The 18,894-nt window shown below is 41.0% G+C and overlaps 1 protein-coding gene across 1 annotated transcript in view; it reads left to right on the top strand.

The window, feature by feature from the left end:
* The window catches only part of TAF4B (TATA-box binding protein associated factor 4b), a 64,507-nt gene extending 56,068 nt beyond the window's left edge, over nt 1-8,439 (top strand). Inside the window, exon 15 of the mRNA XM_044424426.1 lies at nt 6,543-8,439. Within this exon, the coding sequence (XP_044280361.1) occupies nt 6,543-6,686 (144 nt within the window). The 3' untranslated portion in view covers nt 6,687-8,439. The remainder of the gene's footprint in view (nt 1-6,542) is intronic.
* The last annotated feature ends 10,455 nt before the right edge of the window (nt 8,440-18,894 follow it).

The raw sequence follows: 18,894 nt of genomic DNA, 5'->3' as shown, positions 1-18,894 counted from the left end.
GGTACGTGCGCGCCCCACCCACACTCAAGAATTTAGTAGTGGGGGGGGGAGCGGGGGGGGGGGGGGGGGGGGGGGGGGGGCTCTACTTCTATCAAGGTGTTCAACTAGGTGCAGAACTAGGCTGAGTTTGAACCATGATCATTTTAATGTAAGCAAGTTTTTATACAGGAAGACTCCTTAACTCTGTGAAAGGTAATTTTCTTTGTTCCAGCACATTTTTTAAAGGGGAAAAAAGAGTTGAGTAGAGCACTACGGCGCTTAAGGTTCTGGGAAGCAGAAGTGGTAAATAATATGGTAGTACTATTTATTTGTATTTATTTACAACATTTATATACTTCTAAACAGATTACAGACCAGTGAACAATAAAAAGTAAAAAGAATAAGAACACCATATTAGAATATTAACCCCCCTTCCAAATATTCAAAGAAATACCAAAAAAACTGTGACTGGTCAATCAAGGAACACTTCCTGAAATAAATGATGCCCAAAATGACAGGATGTTCATGCCAATCCAACCTTCAAAGGCAGGGAGTTCCATAGAGAGGGAGCCACTTAAATTCAGTTATCTGATTGCCCAAGAAGCAGGAAGGTTGCTAGTTGTAACACTATGCAAAGTAAGGGGAACATCAACCTTATGTTACTAAAGCAGTGCATCTATCTGAGGTTTCTGCGTAACTCATTTAACAACTATTCCTAGTATCCTAAATCCTCGCCTAATGCAAATGAACTTTCATCCATGCAGTAGTTATGTAAATCCATATTGTGCATGGCAGCATGTTTTTTCTCCTTTGCCTCTGAAAATTATTGTGGAGAACAGAAATGCACTTTTCTTGAAAACCTGTCATTTACCCCCTGCTCTTTAAAGTTTGTACAAAAGAATGCAATACCCCATTGTTGGTGTGGTGCAACTGTCGCTTATGGTTGAAAATTGGCAGTGCATGTTTGGTGGCTTCCAGTAGCCAATGGAAAAAGAGGTGGTAGAGGAAGAGTGAAACCACTGGCTTGAGCCCCTGACAGTATCCTAGTCGTATCCTGGAAAGAGAGCATAACTAGTAGGAACCCTAAAAGAGGAGCACTCCCATGGGCAAGGGGGGATACACTGGACCATCTACATCTGTATATGTACCACATAGTGAAGGTTCTTTGTCAGTTCAGGTGAAGAACAGCTAACATTTTGCCATGATGGGATTGTGGATCTAATATTTCAGGGAATGGCAGAAGAAACAGAAAAGTTCAAAGCTTAGGCCAGATGTTGTGGCCATGAGAGCTGCAGTTTATACTGAGCCTCAAGATGGAGGTGGTAGACTGAAATAATTAGTTGCTGTTTGGTGCTGTGGGTATCAATTACATCTGGGATTCTAGAACAAATAAGCAAAGACTGAACTCCATTTTTGAAAACATAAAAGGTTGAATGTAACCCAGATCTGCCTCTTGCTTTCGGCTAAACACACAGGTTTCCTAGGTAGGCAGAAAGCAGTAATGAAGGGTAGCATGACAATCTTTATATTAGCAAAGCCAGAGATAAATGTTAGGTGGTATATTGGCCCAAGAACCCCCAACAGCAGGGAGAGATGGTAGTTAGACTTTTGCATTCTAGTAACAAAGTCGGTTCCACAAGCCAGAAGCCTGCCCTCCTCTAGTGGTTCTGAGATATTGCTAGGGTTGACTTCTACTTAGCTTGTTATGTAAAGAAAATTCCCCTTTCTCTAACATGTCCTTGAGCATGTAAGACTATGGAAATAATTTGCATGCCAACTGAAGCCCCTCTAGTGCAAGTCTTTGATGTAGCTCTGGCTACCGGTACTGAAAGCATAACTGAGATGTGGCTTCACTGGGTAAGGCTAGGAAACAACAACTCTCTTGTGTATGTGTGTAGCCTGGTTTGAATGAAACAAGAAGCCACCTATAATTTAACAAATGGGTTGTTGTGCACAAGCAGGAGAAAGTGGGCATGCTACCCGCAGCATGTTGGCTTCTTGTGCCTTTCCTCCAGAGCCCACAATCAATTCCTTCATTTGTAGCAGAATGTAATGTCCAACCCTGAACTGCTGGGTTATTTAGACTATAAACATCCATATGGTCTAGGTTCGCATATCACAGACTTCAACCTATGAAGAAATCATTCAGTAAAGCCTTGTGCATAACAAGCGATCAATTTTTTAACTTGATGGGTTGGATTGTTACATGCAAACAGGCCCACTGTGTGTGCTGTAAAATCTAGTCACGCTTGCGTCAGTGAAGGGTAGAGTTTCATCTCTGAAATTCCTAGTAGTTGTCAGTTTAGGCCATGCCCTTGACATAAAATGTTTGCATGTACATAGACTAAAATATTCCAGGCTGCCATTCATAGGTTTAAGCAATGTAGCTTACTGGCCCATGGAATATTTTTCCTATGCAGAGATGAACATAATTATTTTCTTGTATGAAAGATATCTGCAATTTAAATGACTAATTGTATTGTAGCCTTGAGCTAAACATATTGATAACACAAATGTTGATGACATGTGAAGGGTCAAGCGATTTATAATTTCAATGAGAGATTGCTTAAAACGATGTGGCAAAAAGCCAGAATATTTCAGTTTAATAATTGTCTATTAAGTCAACGTGACACACTTTGTACAGTATTTGTTACCTCCAGGTACAGATTAAGGATCTGATGTAGCCACAGAAAGTGACATGCATACATGAATCTTGGGTATAATAGTGAATAAACTGACACTGAATTTCCAGTAATTTGTCTCAATATGTAAAACACTCTGTTGGTTACATTTGAAAAGACTTGTAGAAATGTCACAATAAACTTTGGGGGATGAAAGCTGTTCAGCTGAATAGTAACACTAGAAGCATGTAGATCTTTACTAGTTTAGTGAACTTCCTGCATGAATGAAGATAGCAGGATCGATCATAAATAAACTTATTCCTGTGCTAAGTGAAAAGAATTTGCAGCCTTTCATATTGTGCCATAATTTGTTTCCAAATTTCTTATTCTCTTTTTTATATTTTAATCAAATGGTGCCTTTCTTAGGCACTTAATCATGTTACTGTTAGATAACTGACTTAAGATAGTTTCATCCCAATAAGATTCCCACATCCTATTATTTGAGGGTTCATTACAAATTTACCCATGTAACCATATATAATGGACCTTTGGATTGTAATTATAGTGGTGTGTGAGCTCAAACTGAAACAATAGGCATTGTTCAGTTGGAAAAGTATTTGCAACTTTAGGCTTTCTTGCTAACTAAAAGTGTAAATTTGCTTGTTTCAGACGTCTGCTTTCAATGCTACTTGTAAAAACTTAAGCGTACAGTTATTGGCTGCTACTCAAATGTCAGTGGCTGTATAATAAATACAAAACCTATTATAACACAGCATATGCCAGAAAGTGGCAAATAAATAATTAAAAGCCTGTACTTAAAATAAGCAGAAAATGCGAATGTACAACATCGTGGGCCCTTTTGTATTTATTTTCTCTCCTATATGAATTTTTTGTATTTCTCTCCCACCCTGGGCTAGGAGTGATGGGAGCTGCCGCCCAAGTGGAGGGCACCAGATTGGGAAGGCTGGCTTAATAAAGAGCATCCAAGTTCAAGGGTCAGTTTGCCTCTGAATGCTGAATGCTATGGATACAAAAGGGCCAGAGCTGTTTCCATCAGGTTGTAATTATACACCTACCAAAGGCATCCAGCTCAGTGCTTTCAGAAACAGAATGCTGGACCATATGAGCCTTCATTCTTCTAAAAGAGGAGACAGGGAAGCATATAAAGTAGGGATAGATGCCTCTGTCAGTTTCAGTTTTGATGAGTTATTCCAACTGTCAGTTTGTTTCATCCTGCTTCTGCATCAGCTTGCAATTTTTTAATGTCTGTACAAATATTTGTATACATCTTGTGTGCATTTCACAGAATATTTCCACTTCTGAGACAATAAATATTTCCTATAAATATTACTGGAAGCAAAACATTTAAGGTTTTTGCTTTAGAGACAACTTGTGTAAGTTCCTTTATGAGAAACTTTATCACTTGTCTGCATGATGTATACTCTAGATAGATACTCCTGCTTGAAGTACTAAAGATTGCATATGTAGTGTTACAAGACACATTGGAGTAGGTTTTGGGGGGCATATGCTTTATTTTTCAGTGGATGAGAGTTGGCAGATTTGTGTGTGAGTGCTCAGTAGTAAGTCTTATAAAATAATCTCTGCTTTGAAAGTAAATATTTCCACCTCCCTGAAGTTCTTTTGACTTCTGAAGGACATAACTGTTGGATTGCTGAGAATCCCCTGGGGTTTGTTTCATTTATAATAATTCCTGGGGCCTTCTGCTGCATCCTGTTGGATTGACCTCCTTTTCAACCCTGTAATGGCAGCTGTGCTATAAAGCTAGTTTCCCCCCATGCTCCTTAAGGGTTTGTCTTACTTTGAACTGTGACCCTTTTGTGTCTTACCAGGACAGCAGGACCCTCTCTCTATGGTATGTCACCAGCAAGCTTTCTTCTATGTGTTCGTCTATGTTGTTCCAAGCCATCAAACAAACGGGAAGCTTCACACGATGGCATTTTTATTAAGTCAGGGAATTATTATGCTGCATCATATTAGCAGGAAAAATGGCCTTTTTAAAAGCAGATTAGTTCAACTATTCCAATTGTCGTCTTGCTTTTTTTTTGGCTTAAATTGTTTCAAGTGTTGCTAACTAAGGTTGGTAGAGAGGTCATGGGCACTTCCACACTAGAAACAGTAAAAAAGAAAGTGGACAGCCATCTGAGTAGGATGGTGTAACTTAATGTCCTGCAAAAGAAGGGGGTTGGTACCTGATGGCCTTCACAGCCCCTTCCAACTCTACTGACTCTATGATCTTCCAGAAAGACTACAGAATTAGGGGAACTCCTGTGAATCTTCACCAAAGACACAGCTGTTCTCACAACCTTTCATACCTAATGAAAATTCTGTCTTTTACCATTACCAAGAGCTAATTGTACCACTGTTTATTCCAAATTCTTTGCAGCCCTCTGAGAAACTATGGCACAAAGTGGATGCAGGTTATCCACAGGGATATCAGTCTGACAGATTTCAGAGCCGACGTGAATGCTGCCTGTTTTCAGATATTCAGGTCATGGACCATTTAGGTTTTTAATGCTTAAAACCAACACTTGCTTTGTTCTAAAGTCACTCTGCTGGCCAGTGCAATTATTTGAGAAACTTGTGTGGCCTGTTCTTCTTTCCTTTTTGCAGCCAGCATTCTGGACTTGATGTCTTTCCTGAAAATTTTAGAGGCAGCCATGCAGAGTGCATTTCAGAGCCCCAATCTACAGCGGTTGTCCACAAGAGTCAGTCCAAAGATAAACTTGATGGCTCTTCAGTAATTCAGCTCCATAGTAACACATATGTTGCTATGGAGCTTTGCAACAGTATTCATTGTTCCAAAGGCATGAGGCTTGCTCAGTGGAGCACATCTTACAAACAGGTTAAATTACTTACATTAGTTTGTTCTGTGTTTTTAAAAAAAAACACCCTTATTGGCAGTGATTTTTTGCTTAGCAGCTCTTAACAGATCCATTAAACAAATTGGTGGCTGGCTGGGCTTTTCAGAAACAACTAGCCAAAATATATTCACCAATCATACAGACTTACTGTCTATTCCTGGCAAGAAAAGTGGATCTTATAAAAAAATTAAGAAATTCCATAACGGGGTCAGTGGTTGCACGTAGTGTACATACTCCTCAACACAAAAAGTGTTATTTATCAAATCAAAGCCAGAACAGAAACTATGTTGAATATTCTTTCTTAATGTGGAATCTCTCTCTAGGTTACAGGGAAGCTGGTAAATCCCAAATTTTCAGTACTGTATATTTATACTGGACCCTTAAGTTTTCCAACAACTTTAAGTTTGATATGTAAAAAGTAATGTAAATGCTGGGTGTGTTTATAACATATGCCTGGAAATGAGTAACTTAAGCTGTAATCCTATGAACATATAAACAGAACAAAGTCCTGCAGCTCTCCACATTCTGCAGCCAACATGGCTGACTGGTGCATGCTGGAAGTTGTAAGACTTTTTTCTGTCTAAACCCTGTGTAAAGTAAAATTCATTGTTCCAGTTGCAAAAGTTGGTGGCAAGTGGCATTCTGGGGATTCCCCTCTAGTCCAGCCCCTCAAACTGACCCGCTGTTGCCCATCATACTTGGCACAGGTTTGTTTCCAGATGTGCTGGGGTCATATGACTTTAGTTGGGGGCGTTGCAGAAGTGAACAAGGATGTAATAAAATAGCTTCTGTGATAGCAAGCCCCCCCCCCCCTTCACAATGCCATGTTCCAGTATGGTATGGGTTGTGCCAAAGAGACAATAGTTACCATGCACCTTTAGGCCTGTTTGACCAAAGGAGAGGATGGTGGTGGAAGCATACCTTGGGGCAAGTATGTCAGGATAAAGCTGCAGCACTACATTTGTACAAGATTTTGTTTTAAGTTTCTGCGTTGCTGTGCAACTTGACATTTGATTTTCAATATCTGGTCCTCTTTCTCTCCCCTTTTTTCCCTGTCTAGGACTTGAACAGGTCACCCAGCCTTGCAAAGCCATACCTTCGTCCAAGAATAATACGCATCTGTCTCAGGGACTTGATCTTTTGCATGGAACAAGAAAGAGAGATGAAGCATTCCCTAGCCTTGTACCAGGCTCTTCTGAAGTAATAGCTAGACTTCTGTTGTGTTTCAGCTTGCTACCATTTGTTGCCAAAGAACTCCTGTTTTCACTGATCTGAAGTCTGTCCTTGGAAACCAGTCCATTGCAAGGAATAGTTTAAGAGGTCATGGAACACATGCATGTTGCCTAGATGCATGGGAGACAGAGGACTTCAGGTGCCATGCAAGTCAATTACTTGTGTCAGTATTTCAGTCCGCAATATTCCATGAATAGTGTGCCTTCTAATGCTAAAGTTATAGAAGAATGGTGTAATGAATGTATTTAATAACAAACCAACAGACACTTGGTTTGCTTGTACATTGCCTACAGGAGTTAACCTCTCTAGTTGTCCTAGTTTTAGAGCTCAGTGCTGTAGCTGGAAGAGAAACCACTTGGGAGCAAGCCAAGGAAGTGCCAAAGTGAGGTCTATAATCTACTGCTTCCAAAGGAAGATGGGGAAGGAAGAATCCCCAATGGCATGGCTTACGTTGCCAATAATACTGAACAAATCTGCAAGCACGCTGGAGCAGCATAGAAGAGCTGGGGTGAGCACTCTCTGGCAGCATAGTTTCCTAAGGGCACAATCCTATGCATGTTTAGACAGAAAAAAGTCCTGCAAATCTTAGTATTCCCTAGTCACATGACTGGCAAATGCTGGGAGTTGCAGGATTTTTTTCTGCCTAAACATGCATAAGATTGCAACCTGGAAGAGCACTTAACTTGAGCAGATGGTCCTTTCATTATCAGCATAAAGGTAGCTGCAGATGCATCTAATTTTGTGTCTGTGTTTGGATTTAAAGCAGGGAGCTATCCTTGAGCAACACCCTCTGCTTTATGTGACATGTAGGATTATTTGATTTCCTCTTTCCTATGTTATGGAAGTAGGAAGAATATATTTAATGATTATCAGGGATTTGATCACTTTTTTCTTAAGCTGGTGACTTGGGAATGATTCTAAAACCTGCTCAGCAGGAAAAGAATCTCCTGCAGCATTTGTGGAATGGCACAACATCATCCAGGGTACTGAGGTGATGGTTTGCTGGGTTCCAAAGATTCTGCCTATTAGTCTGTCCTGGATCACTAGTGAAGACGTTAGATGTGGAGAGCCACATGCAGTTGTCTTTTGCACTTTTCTACCGAGGTTGTTAGTCTAACTTCTTCCTATTCCTTTCAATGGGTCTACTGTAAGTAGGACTAACACTGAATGCTACCCAAAATCTTTTCTGTCCTGTACATTTAACCCAACTCTAAATAGTATGGGTATATAATGTAAGTGTGTAAAGAAAATATCAACTGAATGCCTTCACAATTAAAGTCTTTATTTAGGAAAAAAAGAGGTTCTTAGAGCGTTTTCATATGCCATTCTACAAAATGGGAAGGGAGATAAAGAGAAAGGTAGAAAAAGAACCCACTTAACTTTAAGCCCAGGTCTACTATAGTATGCAGTATGTTGGGATTCTAATCTAGTTATGGTTTCGCTGCTTGGAACTCAGCAAACTAAATGCAGTCACTTCTATGTGTGTGTTTCTGTGTGTATGTAAGTGGAATATATTTGGAATCCTTGACTATAAAGCAGTAAGGTATTGATGGGATCAAGCAAAAATGTTTTGTATAATAAATGCCTATCTTTACTTTTTATGTAAAGTACAGCATTTCCCATTTGTGTATTCAGTATTACTGACAGATGTTTCAGATTTATTTTAAATACTGCATTAAAGTAACTATTTTATTAAATATGTTAAGAGTATTTATTGCATTGAATCTGAGGAGTAGTATTACATGATTCTGTGTGCATGAAGCCCTAACTATCAGTGTATTTAACTTGTAGTGTCCTTAACAGCACAGACATGCAGATGCCTTCAGACAACTTTCCTGAACTACTACCCTCCAGATGTGTTGAACTGCAACTCCAGTAATCCCATTGCTGGCCGGGAAATCATAAGACTTTTCCTCTAGACGTATTGAGCTATATCAGGTTGAAGAATGCTATTTCAAGACATAACAGAATGTCCGAGTTCTTTGCCATTGACATGAAGCCATTCGACATCTGGCTTACAGAATCAGGACTAGATATGTGGGCCAACAATGTATGTTAAGTTTGCCTTTGCTCTCTTTTTCATTATTCAGTTACATAACAATCATCCAAGAGTAAGTCGAATGAAAGTTGTGAGTAAAGTTTGCTTGCAAAAGGTAGACAATATTTCTCACTCTTTGCAGCAAAATCCTCAGAGTTCTGGGCGCCCCTCTACTGATAGGTCCCAGGGCCTCCATGTTTTCTACCCATTCTCAAGATTCTGGCTACTCAGGAAAGTGCATCCTCCCTTTTTGCTAAAACTTGCTTTTGACAGTTGTTAAAAACAGTTTCTCTGAAACTTGGGTTTTAGGTAGGGTTGGGGTGGTTTGGATATCTGTATAGTTTTGCGTATTTCAACTGATTACTAATTGTATTTGGGCTTGGCTCAATAGCCTTTCATGATGGTAAAATTCCTCTTCATTTAAACCTTTTTAATTATAGCACTGAGTGATTACTGGCAGGCTGATGCTTAGATAGGGATAACTAGCTCTTTATACTGTGATTGTCACAATTTAAGACAGTCACTTTAATAAAAAAATAACTTGCATGCAATACAGACTACAATTGTTAATTAATTAAAATATACTGGGACCATATTTCCATGGAATAATTGCCTTATACATAAGTTAGCTTGCAGCTTTTAGTGGCATTTGATTAATCAGTACAAAATTTCCAGGCATTACTTGGGATCTAAGCAATGTGTGAGATAATTGTGTAGTCTCTTAAGCACAATGTACAAATAATATACATCTACAGAAAAATGATTCATTTTAATACACCATCTGCAAGAGTTTCCTGGGTAACTGTCCTTAATGAGTTTACAGTGAGTATCGTTTGTGTCAATTGAAAGACCATCCAGTTCCTACTATGGAGCATTGTAAATATTTCTTTTTATTATTTATTTATTTATTTGGAATTTTTGTATGCCGTCCCATTCGCATAAGCCTCGGGACGGCTTCCAATCACAACTTTATTTGTGATTTTCCTTCCTGTAGCTTGAGATTTGTCCCTGTTGTTAGTTCATAAATCTTAATGTCATGAGTTCATGCACATGTAAAAGGTATAAATATAAAATGACTTCCAAAGAAGAGAAATCAGTTCAAACTTAGGTTAACATTAGAGAATTCTCTAAGACTGGGGAAAGAGACTGGATGGATGATGGATGTTAGTACCTGGAATACCAAGGATGCAAGGTAAACTTGTATATAAGTAAAGTACATTTCAGCATAATCCTATGCATGTTTAGTCAGAAGTAAATTCCATTGCGTTCAGGTATACTCAAGCTTTAAAGAAAAGCTACCGCTGCTTTGTTTAAGAAGGGAGCATCACTAGTGAGTCATCTCTCCCCCACCCCCAAAGCTCCACTAATGCAGGCTTTAATTGCTTCCTAGTGGTTTTCATTGATTTCAACTGTTGCTGCAAGAGAGAAATAGTAAATTTGTTCTGCCATAGTACCCTGCCTAGCAGAATGAAGCCTAAGCTCTCCTACCAGTTTGGCACAGTCCTTTAAACCCCCAGGAGGCTGAAGGTTTGTTGCCATTCTCTGTAAGCAGCTGGACTCCACTAGTGACTCAGAGGCTTCTGGGGAGGTACCAATGTCGCCGTCTGGTCCAAAATTGATGAATGAATTTCAGTTACTGCGGCCTGATGATGTGGACAGGGTGCTTGGACAAGTACGTCCCACCACTTGCCTATTGGACCCTTGCCCATCTTGGCTAATTAACAATGCCAAGCACGGGATAGGGACCTGGATCTTGGAAGTGGTTAACACCTCTCTGGGGCGGGGCGGGTACCTGCCCCTTTAAAGGAGGCGGTAGTCCGACCAGTCCTGAAGAAGGCATCACTGGATCCAGAGATTGCCACTAATTATAGACCAGTAGCCAACATCATGTTTCAGGGCAAAGTGTTGGAGTGGGTGGTGGCGGGACAACTCCAAGCACTCTTGGATGAAACTGATTATCTGGACCCATTTCAGTCTGGCTTCAGACCTGGGTATGGTACTGAATCTGCCTTGGTCGCCCTGTATGCTGACCTGTGCAGGGAGAAAGACAGGGGGAGTGTGTCCCTGTTGGTTCTCCTGGACCTCTCAGCAGCTTTTGATACCATCGACCATGGTATCCTTCTGAATAGGCTAGCGGGATTGGGGGTTGGAGGCACTGCTTTGCAGTGGTTCCACTCCTATCTCAATGGCCGATTCCAGAAGGTGGTACTGGGGAACTATGGCTCTGCGCCATGGCAGCTATGCCATGGAGTACCACAGGGATCCATTTTGTCCCCTTTGCTATTTAACGTCTACATGAAACCGCTTGGAGAGGTCATCAGGAGGTGTGGGCTGCGGAATCATCAGTACGCTGATGATACCCAGCTCTACCTCTCGTTTTCAACCGATCCAGGTGAGGCAGTGGCTGTACTGAACCGGTGCCTGGCCAAGGTAATGGGCTGAATGAGGGCCAATAAACTGATGCTCCATCCAGACAAGATGGAGGTCCTGTTGGTTGGTGGATCGGGCTTTGGGGAAGGGGACCTGAACTTAGTCCTGAATGGGGTTGCACTCCCTCTTAGGGACAAGGTCCGCAGCTTGGGAGTACTCCTCGACCCAGAGCTTTCACTGGAAGCTCAGGTGACAGCGGTGGCGAGGAGTGCTTTCTTTCAGCTTCGGCTGATCCATCAGCTGCGTCCCTACCTGGAGAACGACTGCCTGGCGACAGTGACACGTGCTTTGGTGACTTCCTGACTTGACTTCTGTAACGCGCTCTATGTGGGGCTGCCCTTGAAGACGGTCCGGATACTTCAATTGGTTCAAAATAGAGCTGCCAGGATGCTGACAGGGACTGGGCATTATATTCACATGACTCCAGTTCTCTGTCAGCTTCACTGGCTCCCCATTGAAGTCCGGGCCCAATTCAAGGTGTTGGTTATGACCTATAAAGCCCTTAACGGCTTGGGTCCTGGTTACCTGAAGGAGCGCTTACGTCCATATATGCCCACCCGCCCCTTGCGATCAGCGGGAGAGGCCCTTCTTCGGGAACCCTCCGTGAAGGATATTAGGAGGGTAAGTACTCGGAGGAGGGCTTTCTCTGCGGTGGCGCCCAAACTATGGAATGCACTCCCCAGAGAGGTCTGCCTGACGCTGTTGTTACTTGTTTTTTGTCGCCAGGCAAAGACCTTTTCATTTAAACTTTTAATTGTTAATATTATTTATTTATTTTATATCTCTGGCCAGGTCATCTCAAATTATATTGTTTTTATATTATGATTATTTATTGTTGTGAGCCGCCCCGAGGCTTCGGCGAATGGGGCGGCATAGAAGCTTCCTAATAAATAAGCAAGCAGTCTGGATAGTAATAACAGTAACACATACTGGAGGACACAAAAGAGCAACTTAAACTATGTAGACTAAAGTCTTTGCTCAGATTAAAAGTGATGTGGTTTTGCTTCTCCAAATCAGGTAACAGCTTCCTGGGGATCCTTTCAATTCAAGTTCTACCTGCTTCTGGATTTCCTTTTCCAAAACTTAATGCAATAGATTAAACAGGTGGTGGGAGTATCTCTGAGATCCAAACACTTGAAACACAATTGCCTTGGATGTTTAGAATTCCTGATTCCTCTACCCTTTTGTTGTTTTTACATGCTGGAGTTTCCTTTATGGAATCAATCTCATAGTTGATCTACCTCCTCTTCTGCTTTTGACTTTCCCTAGCATTATTATCTTCTCCAGTGAGTCTTGCCCTCTCTTGATGTGCCCGAAGTACGATAACTTCAGTTTTGTCATTTTTGTTTCCAGGGAAAGTTCTGCCTTGATTTGATCCAGGACTCACTTCCTCATCTTTCTGTCAGTCCTGGGTATTCACAAAGTTTCCCTCCAGTGCCATGTTTAGAACACATCAATTTTCTTCCTTGTCAACTTTCTTCCCTGTCCAGCTTTCACACCTGTACATAGTGAACAAGAATACAATAGTATAGATGATTTGGGCCTTGGTCTCCAGGGAAACATCCTAGCACATGACAATCATTTCTAAATCTTTCATTGTTGTCCTTTGAAGTCTCAGTTTTCTGATTTCTTGGTTACAGTCTCTTGTAAATGGACAAATAAGTCTAGGTACGCAAAACCTTCCACAATTTCGATTTCTTCATTGTTTTGTAACAACACTGTAATTCTTCTGTAACAACGAGTAGTAATTCTTCTGTAGTCATGATTTTTTGTTTTCTTTTGTTTTTGTTCAGTAGCAATCCTGTTTTTACACTTTCTTCTTTTGCTTTCATCAGGAGTTGTTTCAAGTCATTGTTGCTTTCTGCCAGTAAGATGTTATCATCTGCATATCTTAAATTATTGATGTTTCTTCCACTACACAGAGATTGAACAGATAGGGAAATAAAATGCACCTGTCTGATGCCTTTTCTTATTGGAAACAATTGTTTCTCCATATTTTTTTTATGTATTTATTTAAAACTTTTTAAGACCATCCCTTACCGTGGTCTCGGGATGGTTTACCAATAAGACAAAATAGAATAAAACACAGCATCCTGGCTTGACAATAGCTTCTTGCCCTTGACAGGACAATCAAATCTTGAAGTACCCTGATTTCATTCAGAACCACCCATATCTTCATGATTCACACACTCAACAGTTCTGCTGTAGCTTATAAAGCATAGATAAGTCTTATTTTGTATGCTCCAATAGCCAACACATTTTTGCAATATGATCTCAAGTGTCTCTTTTTGAAATCCAGTTTGAATGTGAAGTGTTTCTCACTTGACAGAAGCTAAAATTATTTGTGGCAACACCTTGAATATCACTTCATTGGATGGGAAGTTAGTACAATGGTCCTATACTTGCTGAACTCTTGCATCTCCTTTCTTGAAGCTTGGGTTGTACATTGATCATTTCCAGTGTGTTGACCATTGTTTGGTTTTCTATATTTGTTGACATATTCTTGTTAGCAGAGGAACTAATTCGGTCACTGCAGCTTGCATCTCTCTGTTGGTACCCTGTCTGCTCTGAGTGTTTTAATTCCTTCCAAGTGCTTTCAGAGCAACTTTCACTTCACTTTCTAATACAGATGGTTCTTTCTTTTAAGAATCCTTGTCAAAAGAGTCTGTCAACTTTTTGCATCTTTTGCATAGTTGTTCCTTATATTGTTTGCACATTGTGTTTATTTTATCCTGGTCAGATAGTATGCTTCTCTGTTGGTCTTTCAGCATTCCTAATCTAGACTTTGAATTTCCCTTTGATTTCTTGGATATTTTAGGTCTCTTGTTTCTCTTCTCTTCTTTTCTTTGCACTTGCCATTGCAATAATTGCATATAATTGCAATAATTGCAATAATTCTTTTTGCTACAGGAATTGTCCTTTTTCATTCTTCCCTAATACTGTCTCTGATTCAGTCCACAGTTGTTCTGGTTCATGATCAGTTGAGTTCATTAATGCAAATCTGTATGTGTACTTCAAATTCCCCAGGAATGTTATTTAAGTTGTCTTTTGGCGCTCTGCTTCTGTTAGTGATCTTTTTCAGCTTTGCTCTGACTTTTGATACTAAGAGTACAACCACAATCAGCTCTTGGCCTTGTTTTGGTAGTGAGAATACAGCTTCCTATTACACTCCGTTACATTTGATTTCTGTATTGACCATCTGATGATGCATGTGTACTATCATCTGATAAGTTGCCTGAAGTATGTATTTGTGATAAACAGATCATTAGCTTTACAGAACTCAATGAGTCTTTCTTCTGCTTCATTTCTTATCTCCAGGCCAAATTCTCCTACTACGTTTGATTCTGCTTTGTTTTTTACTTTTGCGTTCCAATTACCTGTGATTAACAGCATGACTTGTTTTAGTTTCCTCTTGGATGCTTACATTAAAGTTTTAGATCCCTTCTTATTCAGCATCTGTTGTTGCAGCATAGACAAGAATCATGGCTATGTTGATAGGTTTTCCACAAATCTGATTTATATGACTCATTTGGACTTTTCATGACACTCCTTTTATGTCTATGCTACATCTTTCCTTAGTATTAGAGCCACTGTGTTTTTCTGACATGGCATTTCCAGAGTAAACACCCTGTTTGTCTGACTGAATATGTCCCATTCTAGATCATTTTAGTTTGCTCACATCAAGTACTAAGATGTCAAACTGTTACATTTCTTTCTTACAGTTTTCCATTTGCCTTGATTCATACCACTCACATTCCATGTTCCAACTGTATATTTTGTGCACTGTCACACTTTCCTTTTGCCTTTGTGCATGTCACCCACAGACTTCTGACTTTGACTGGGTTGTGTAATTAATGACAGTGCTAGTCATACTTTTCCTTTCCTCTTCCCCAATAGCTGGTTGAGTGTCTCCTGACCCTGACCCAGGAGTCTCATCTTCTGGAAGTGTCTCTTGTTTCATTTTGAACTATTTCATCATAGCGTTTTAAAGGTAAGAAATACCCAGAACTGGTTTGCTGTTGCTGCCTTTTGTGCAGTACTAACCAGAGTTAGCTTGTATATCACTGTGAAAGATCTCCTGCCAGTGTCACCTTTGGCAGCTGCTGCCCTTCAGGAGTTTCTCTAACCCATCTCCACTACAGATGGTGGCCATCTGGCAGCATCACTCTTGGCTTTTCTGACATTCATAATGCATACCATGTTCAGGTGTGCATCCAAGAGGGAATCCCCTACCCTTTCTACTTTCCTAATGCAAAATTCCTCCTAACTGCCAGTTGGCTACAGCTGAGCCTCTGGCCAGAAAACAGAGGAGTGACTAGAAGACTTTCCTCTTAACCCCCTAGTCAGATGGCTTCACAAATCCAGTGTGGAAGAAGATTGTTCAGTGAGTCTGACTTTGTAGCTCCGTTATCCAAGATGGTGCCATCTCTAGGTTTGCTTTAGGTTCAGGATTTTATACCCTTATGGAACATCGGCTTCTCAAAAACACAAAAGCCCACTAGGATGCTCTCTAGCTCCAATGTTAAGGACCACTGTGTCCAGTGAAGATCTCCTGCTGAGGCACTTGGAAGAACAGTGCCTGAATCTAGCTCTCAGCCAGTGAGATTACCACCTTTACACCATGGGTAGCTGCCACCACCTCTTTTATTTCTAGTGCTTTATTACTTTGGCCTAAGGCTCAAATCAAGATTGTGGCCTGATAATGCAGCAGTATCACCATGACCTGGTGTGGCATTCCTGACTTGCCACGGCTTCCGAGATTGCCAGCAGCTTGGCTTGGATGGAAGCAAGGTTGAAATCTCTGGCTGACAACAGAGCAGCTTCTTCTCACATGGGAGTTGGCTCTTAACAGCAGACCCAGATTCCTTGTGGCAGCCCAAGGCACAGTGCTGCAACAGCTGCTTCCTCCAGGATTGGGAAAGGCAGCAGTGTGGCTGATACTGGTCATTTGTCTCTCACAGGTAAGGTGCAGCTGAGATCATGCAGGAGGGGACAAGCATGAATTTAAAGATTGCTTATTAGGCAAATGAATCATTCACATCTGAGGGACACGATGAATAAACACCACCCACGGCCAGCTTATAGTACATAAGCATGCCTAGCTGCTCCTAGTTCGGTAGCTTTATTTTACCTGTAATCCTGCCCTTCCTCCAGGGATCTCTAAGCAGCCTCTGAGCTTCATGACAACTCTGTAGGGTAGGGTAGGGTGAGTGTGATTTGCCCCAGGATGTCCAACATGCTTTCTACCTGGGCAGGAGAATCTAGGTTTCCCACACTCAGGTGAATCATTCTGTCTCATGCTTGCATATGATGGTTTTGCACACAAAAGTCTATTGAAAGTAACACACAGTGAGGCTGGACTTAAATATATGACTCTCCAGATGTTAAATTATGATTCTAGTTCTAGGTGACTAGCAGGAAACATTTTAAACATGTATGGATGGTGTAGAAAAATGGATAGATCTCTTTGTATCTCTTGTAAAATTAGAACATGAGTTCAGCCAGTAAGATTGACTGGCAGAAGATCAAGGACAGATAGAACACACACTGCACAGCATGATTATTTTATGAAATTTGCTTCTAGAAGACATGGTTATTGGCTCTAAAAAGCAATTGGAGGATGGGTGTAAGGAAAGTTGATTGGTCACAATAGCTAAACAGAATCTTGTTCAGAAAAAGAATTGTGGCTCCATCCAGGTGTTTGGACTGCTTTCACCAGCATCCAGATCATTGGCCATACAGCCTGGGCCTGAGGGGAGGCAAAGTCCAAAGCTTCTGAGGGCATGAAGTTCAGGCAGGCTAGTTTTACATCCATGTGGTTCAAAAGGAGTTTGAGTCCTTCATCATAAGGGACCCATTTATAACTCTGCAAGAATTATTGCAGGCATTGTTTGGAACCTTACAGAGCCAAAGGGTGACTCTGTGTGTCACCATACCCTCAAAATAAGCCACAGTGGGCTGGTTCTTCACTCATTAATTCATGCCGCTACTGCCAGACAAGCAGGCACTCTGCAGCTTGCTTTGCCTTGTTTACCCTTTAGTCTTCCAGCAGTCATCTCCCTGCACATATTCCAGTGTTAGTCCAAGGCATATGCTCATCCTTACAGACACAAACTTTCCTGGCCTCCAGCAGCACTCCACTCTTTTCTGCACAACTGTTACATGTGCAGCCTTTACAAAAATTATTTCTTGAAGCTTCAAAGAATAACACATCTGGAGGGCTCCTGATTGCAGAAAGACTTCTGCTGGCTTGCATGATTTGCTTTCTGCCCATTTCCTTGACCGTGTCAGAGGTTTTAAGGGGACCAGAGGCTGTACTTGTACTACTTGACCCATGATTCCAGCCATCAGCACACAGACCCACAAGCTCCTCACCACCTTCCAATTTGCTGGCAAATACAATTTTGTGTTTGTTTTTTTCTTATAGTATCTTTTTAAAAAAGTCAGATAGCACATTTTGGTTTTAACAAAATGCACTTTACATATAATACAGATGTGATCAAAATTTAAAACTCTGTGAACTACCTACATTTTGTGTAGAGTGTGTGTGCGTGCACACATGTGCCTCAGGACTTCCCGATAAATCTAATACTTGGAGATTCTCCGATAAAAGGTACTATATATGCAAAGCAGTTTATAAACATTCATTAGCTAATGCTGGAAACTTTGCCACTAGCAAAAATCTTTTTCTTTCTCCCTCAGGTCCCTAACAACACAAAGTTAATGATTCTTCTGTGGGAGCATATTCTAATTTGCACACTATAGGTTTTGTGGGAGGAGAGCTTCTCTGAAGCATTTGAGTACATTTCTTTAAGCGGCTTCAGCAAGAATGTGGTTCAGCACTGCCACTTGGTTGACCATGTGTGCCCCATTCCATTATGGTCTCTCACATGTGAGGTTCAAGTCTGTAAAATGGGGTTAATTGTGACCATGTCTATGAAAGTGTGAAGGGAATGCATCTTGCTTTACAGAGGAAATGAGCAACTTTACAAAAAGATTTTAATGTACATTAAAAAAGCTTTAAAGTACACAAAAAAGCAAAGACAGTAGTGCTAGTCAATGGGGGCATGTTAAAAGTCCAAGATCCAGAGTCTGGTAATGCCTTTATTAAGACCAACTGGATTTCCACAAAAGTGTGCAGGCTTTTAAGTTCTCTAGAACTTTTTATCAGGTGCAGAAAGCAGGGTTATGGGTGAAGAAACAAAAAGTCCAAAAATTTACTTTGCTGTTTCTTCTCCCACCCTGCCTTTTCTTGAAAACTTTATTTTTATGCTGCTCCATAGCCAAAGTGCTCTCAGCAGTTTATAACAGTGCATAAAAATAGGTTAAAATCAGCAAATGCAATCGAACTGGGCCAGAAGCATATAGGCAGCCAATGCAAGCAGGCCAGAACTGGGTTTAGGAGTTTGGACCTGCAGGTCACATGTATTCATCTGGCTGCTGCATTTTGCATGAGCTGCAGCTTCTGAACAGTCTTACGAGAAGCTCCATGTGGAATGCCTTGCCATAATCCAACCTAAGGATTTCCAGAGTGTAGATTACTGAACCCAGGTTATTCCTGTCCAGATAAGGTCACAGCTGGGCCACCAGCCAAAGCTAGCAGAAGACATTCTGGGCCACTGAGGACACATGAGCCTCCAGTGGCAAGGATGGATCAAGGAGAACCCCAAACCACCTCCTTCAGGGAGAGTGTGACCTCATTCAGAACAGT

This window comes from Varanus komodoensis, unplaced genomic scaffold (genome assembly GCF_004798865.1).
Source record: "Varanus komodoensis strain SLA01 unplaced genomic scaffold, ASM479886v1 scaffold14_1, whole genome shotgun sequence".
NCBI classification, from domain to species: Eukaryota; Metazoa; Chordata; class Lepidosauria; order Squamata; family Varanidae; genus Varanus; species Varanus komodoensis.
This window is presented reverse-complemented; position numbering and strand designations above follow the sequence as displayed.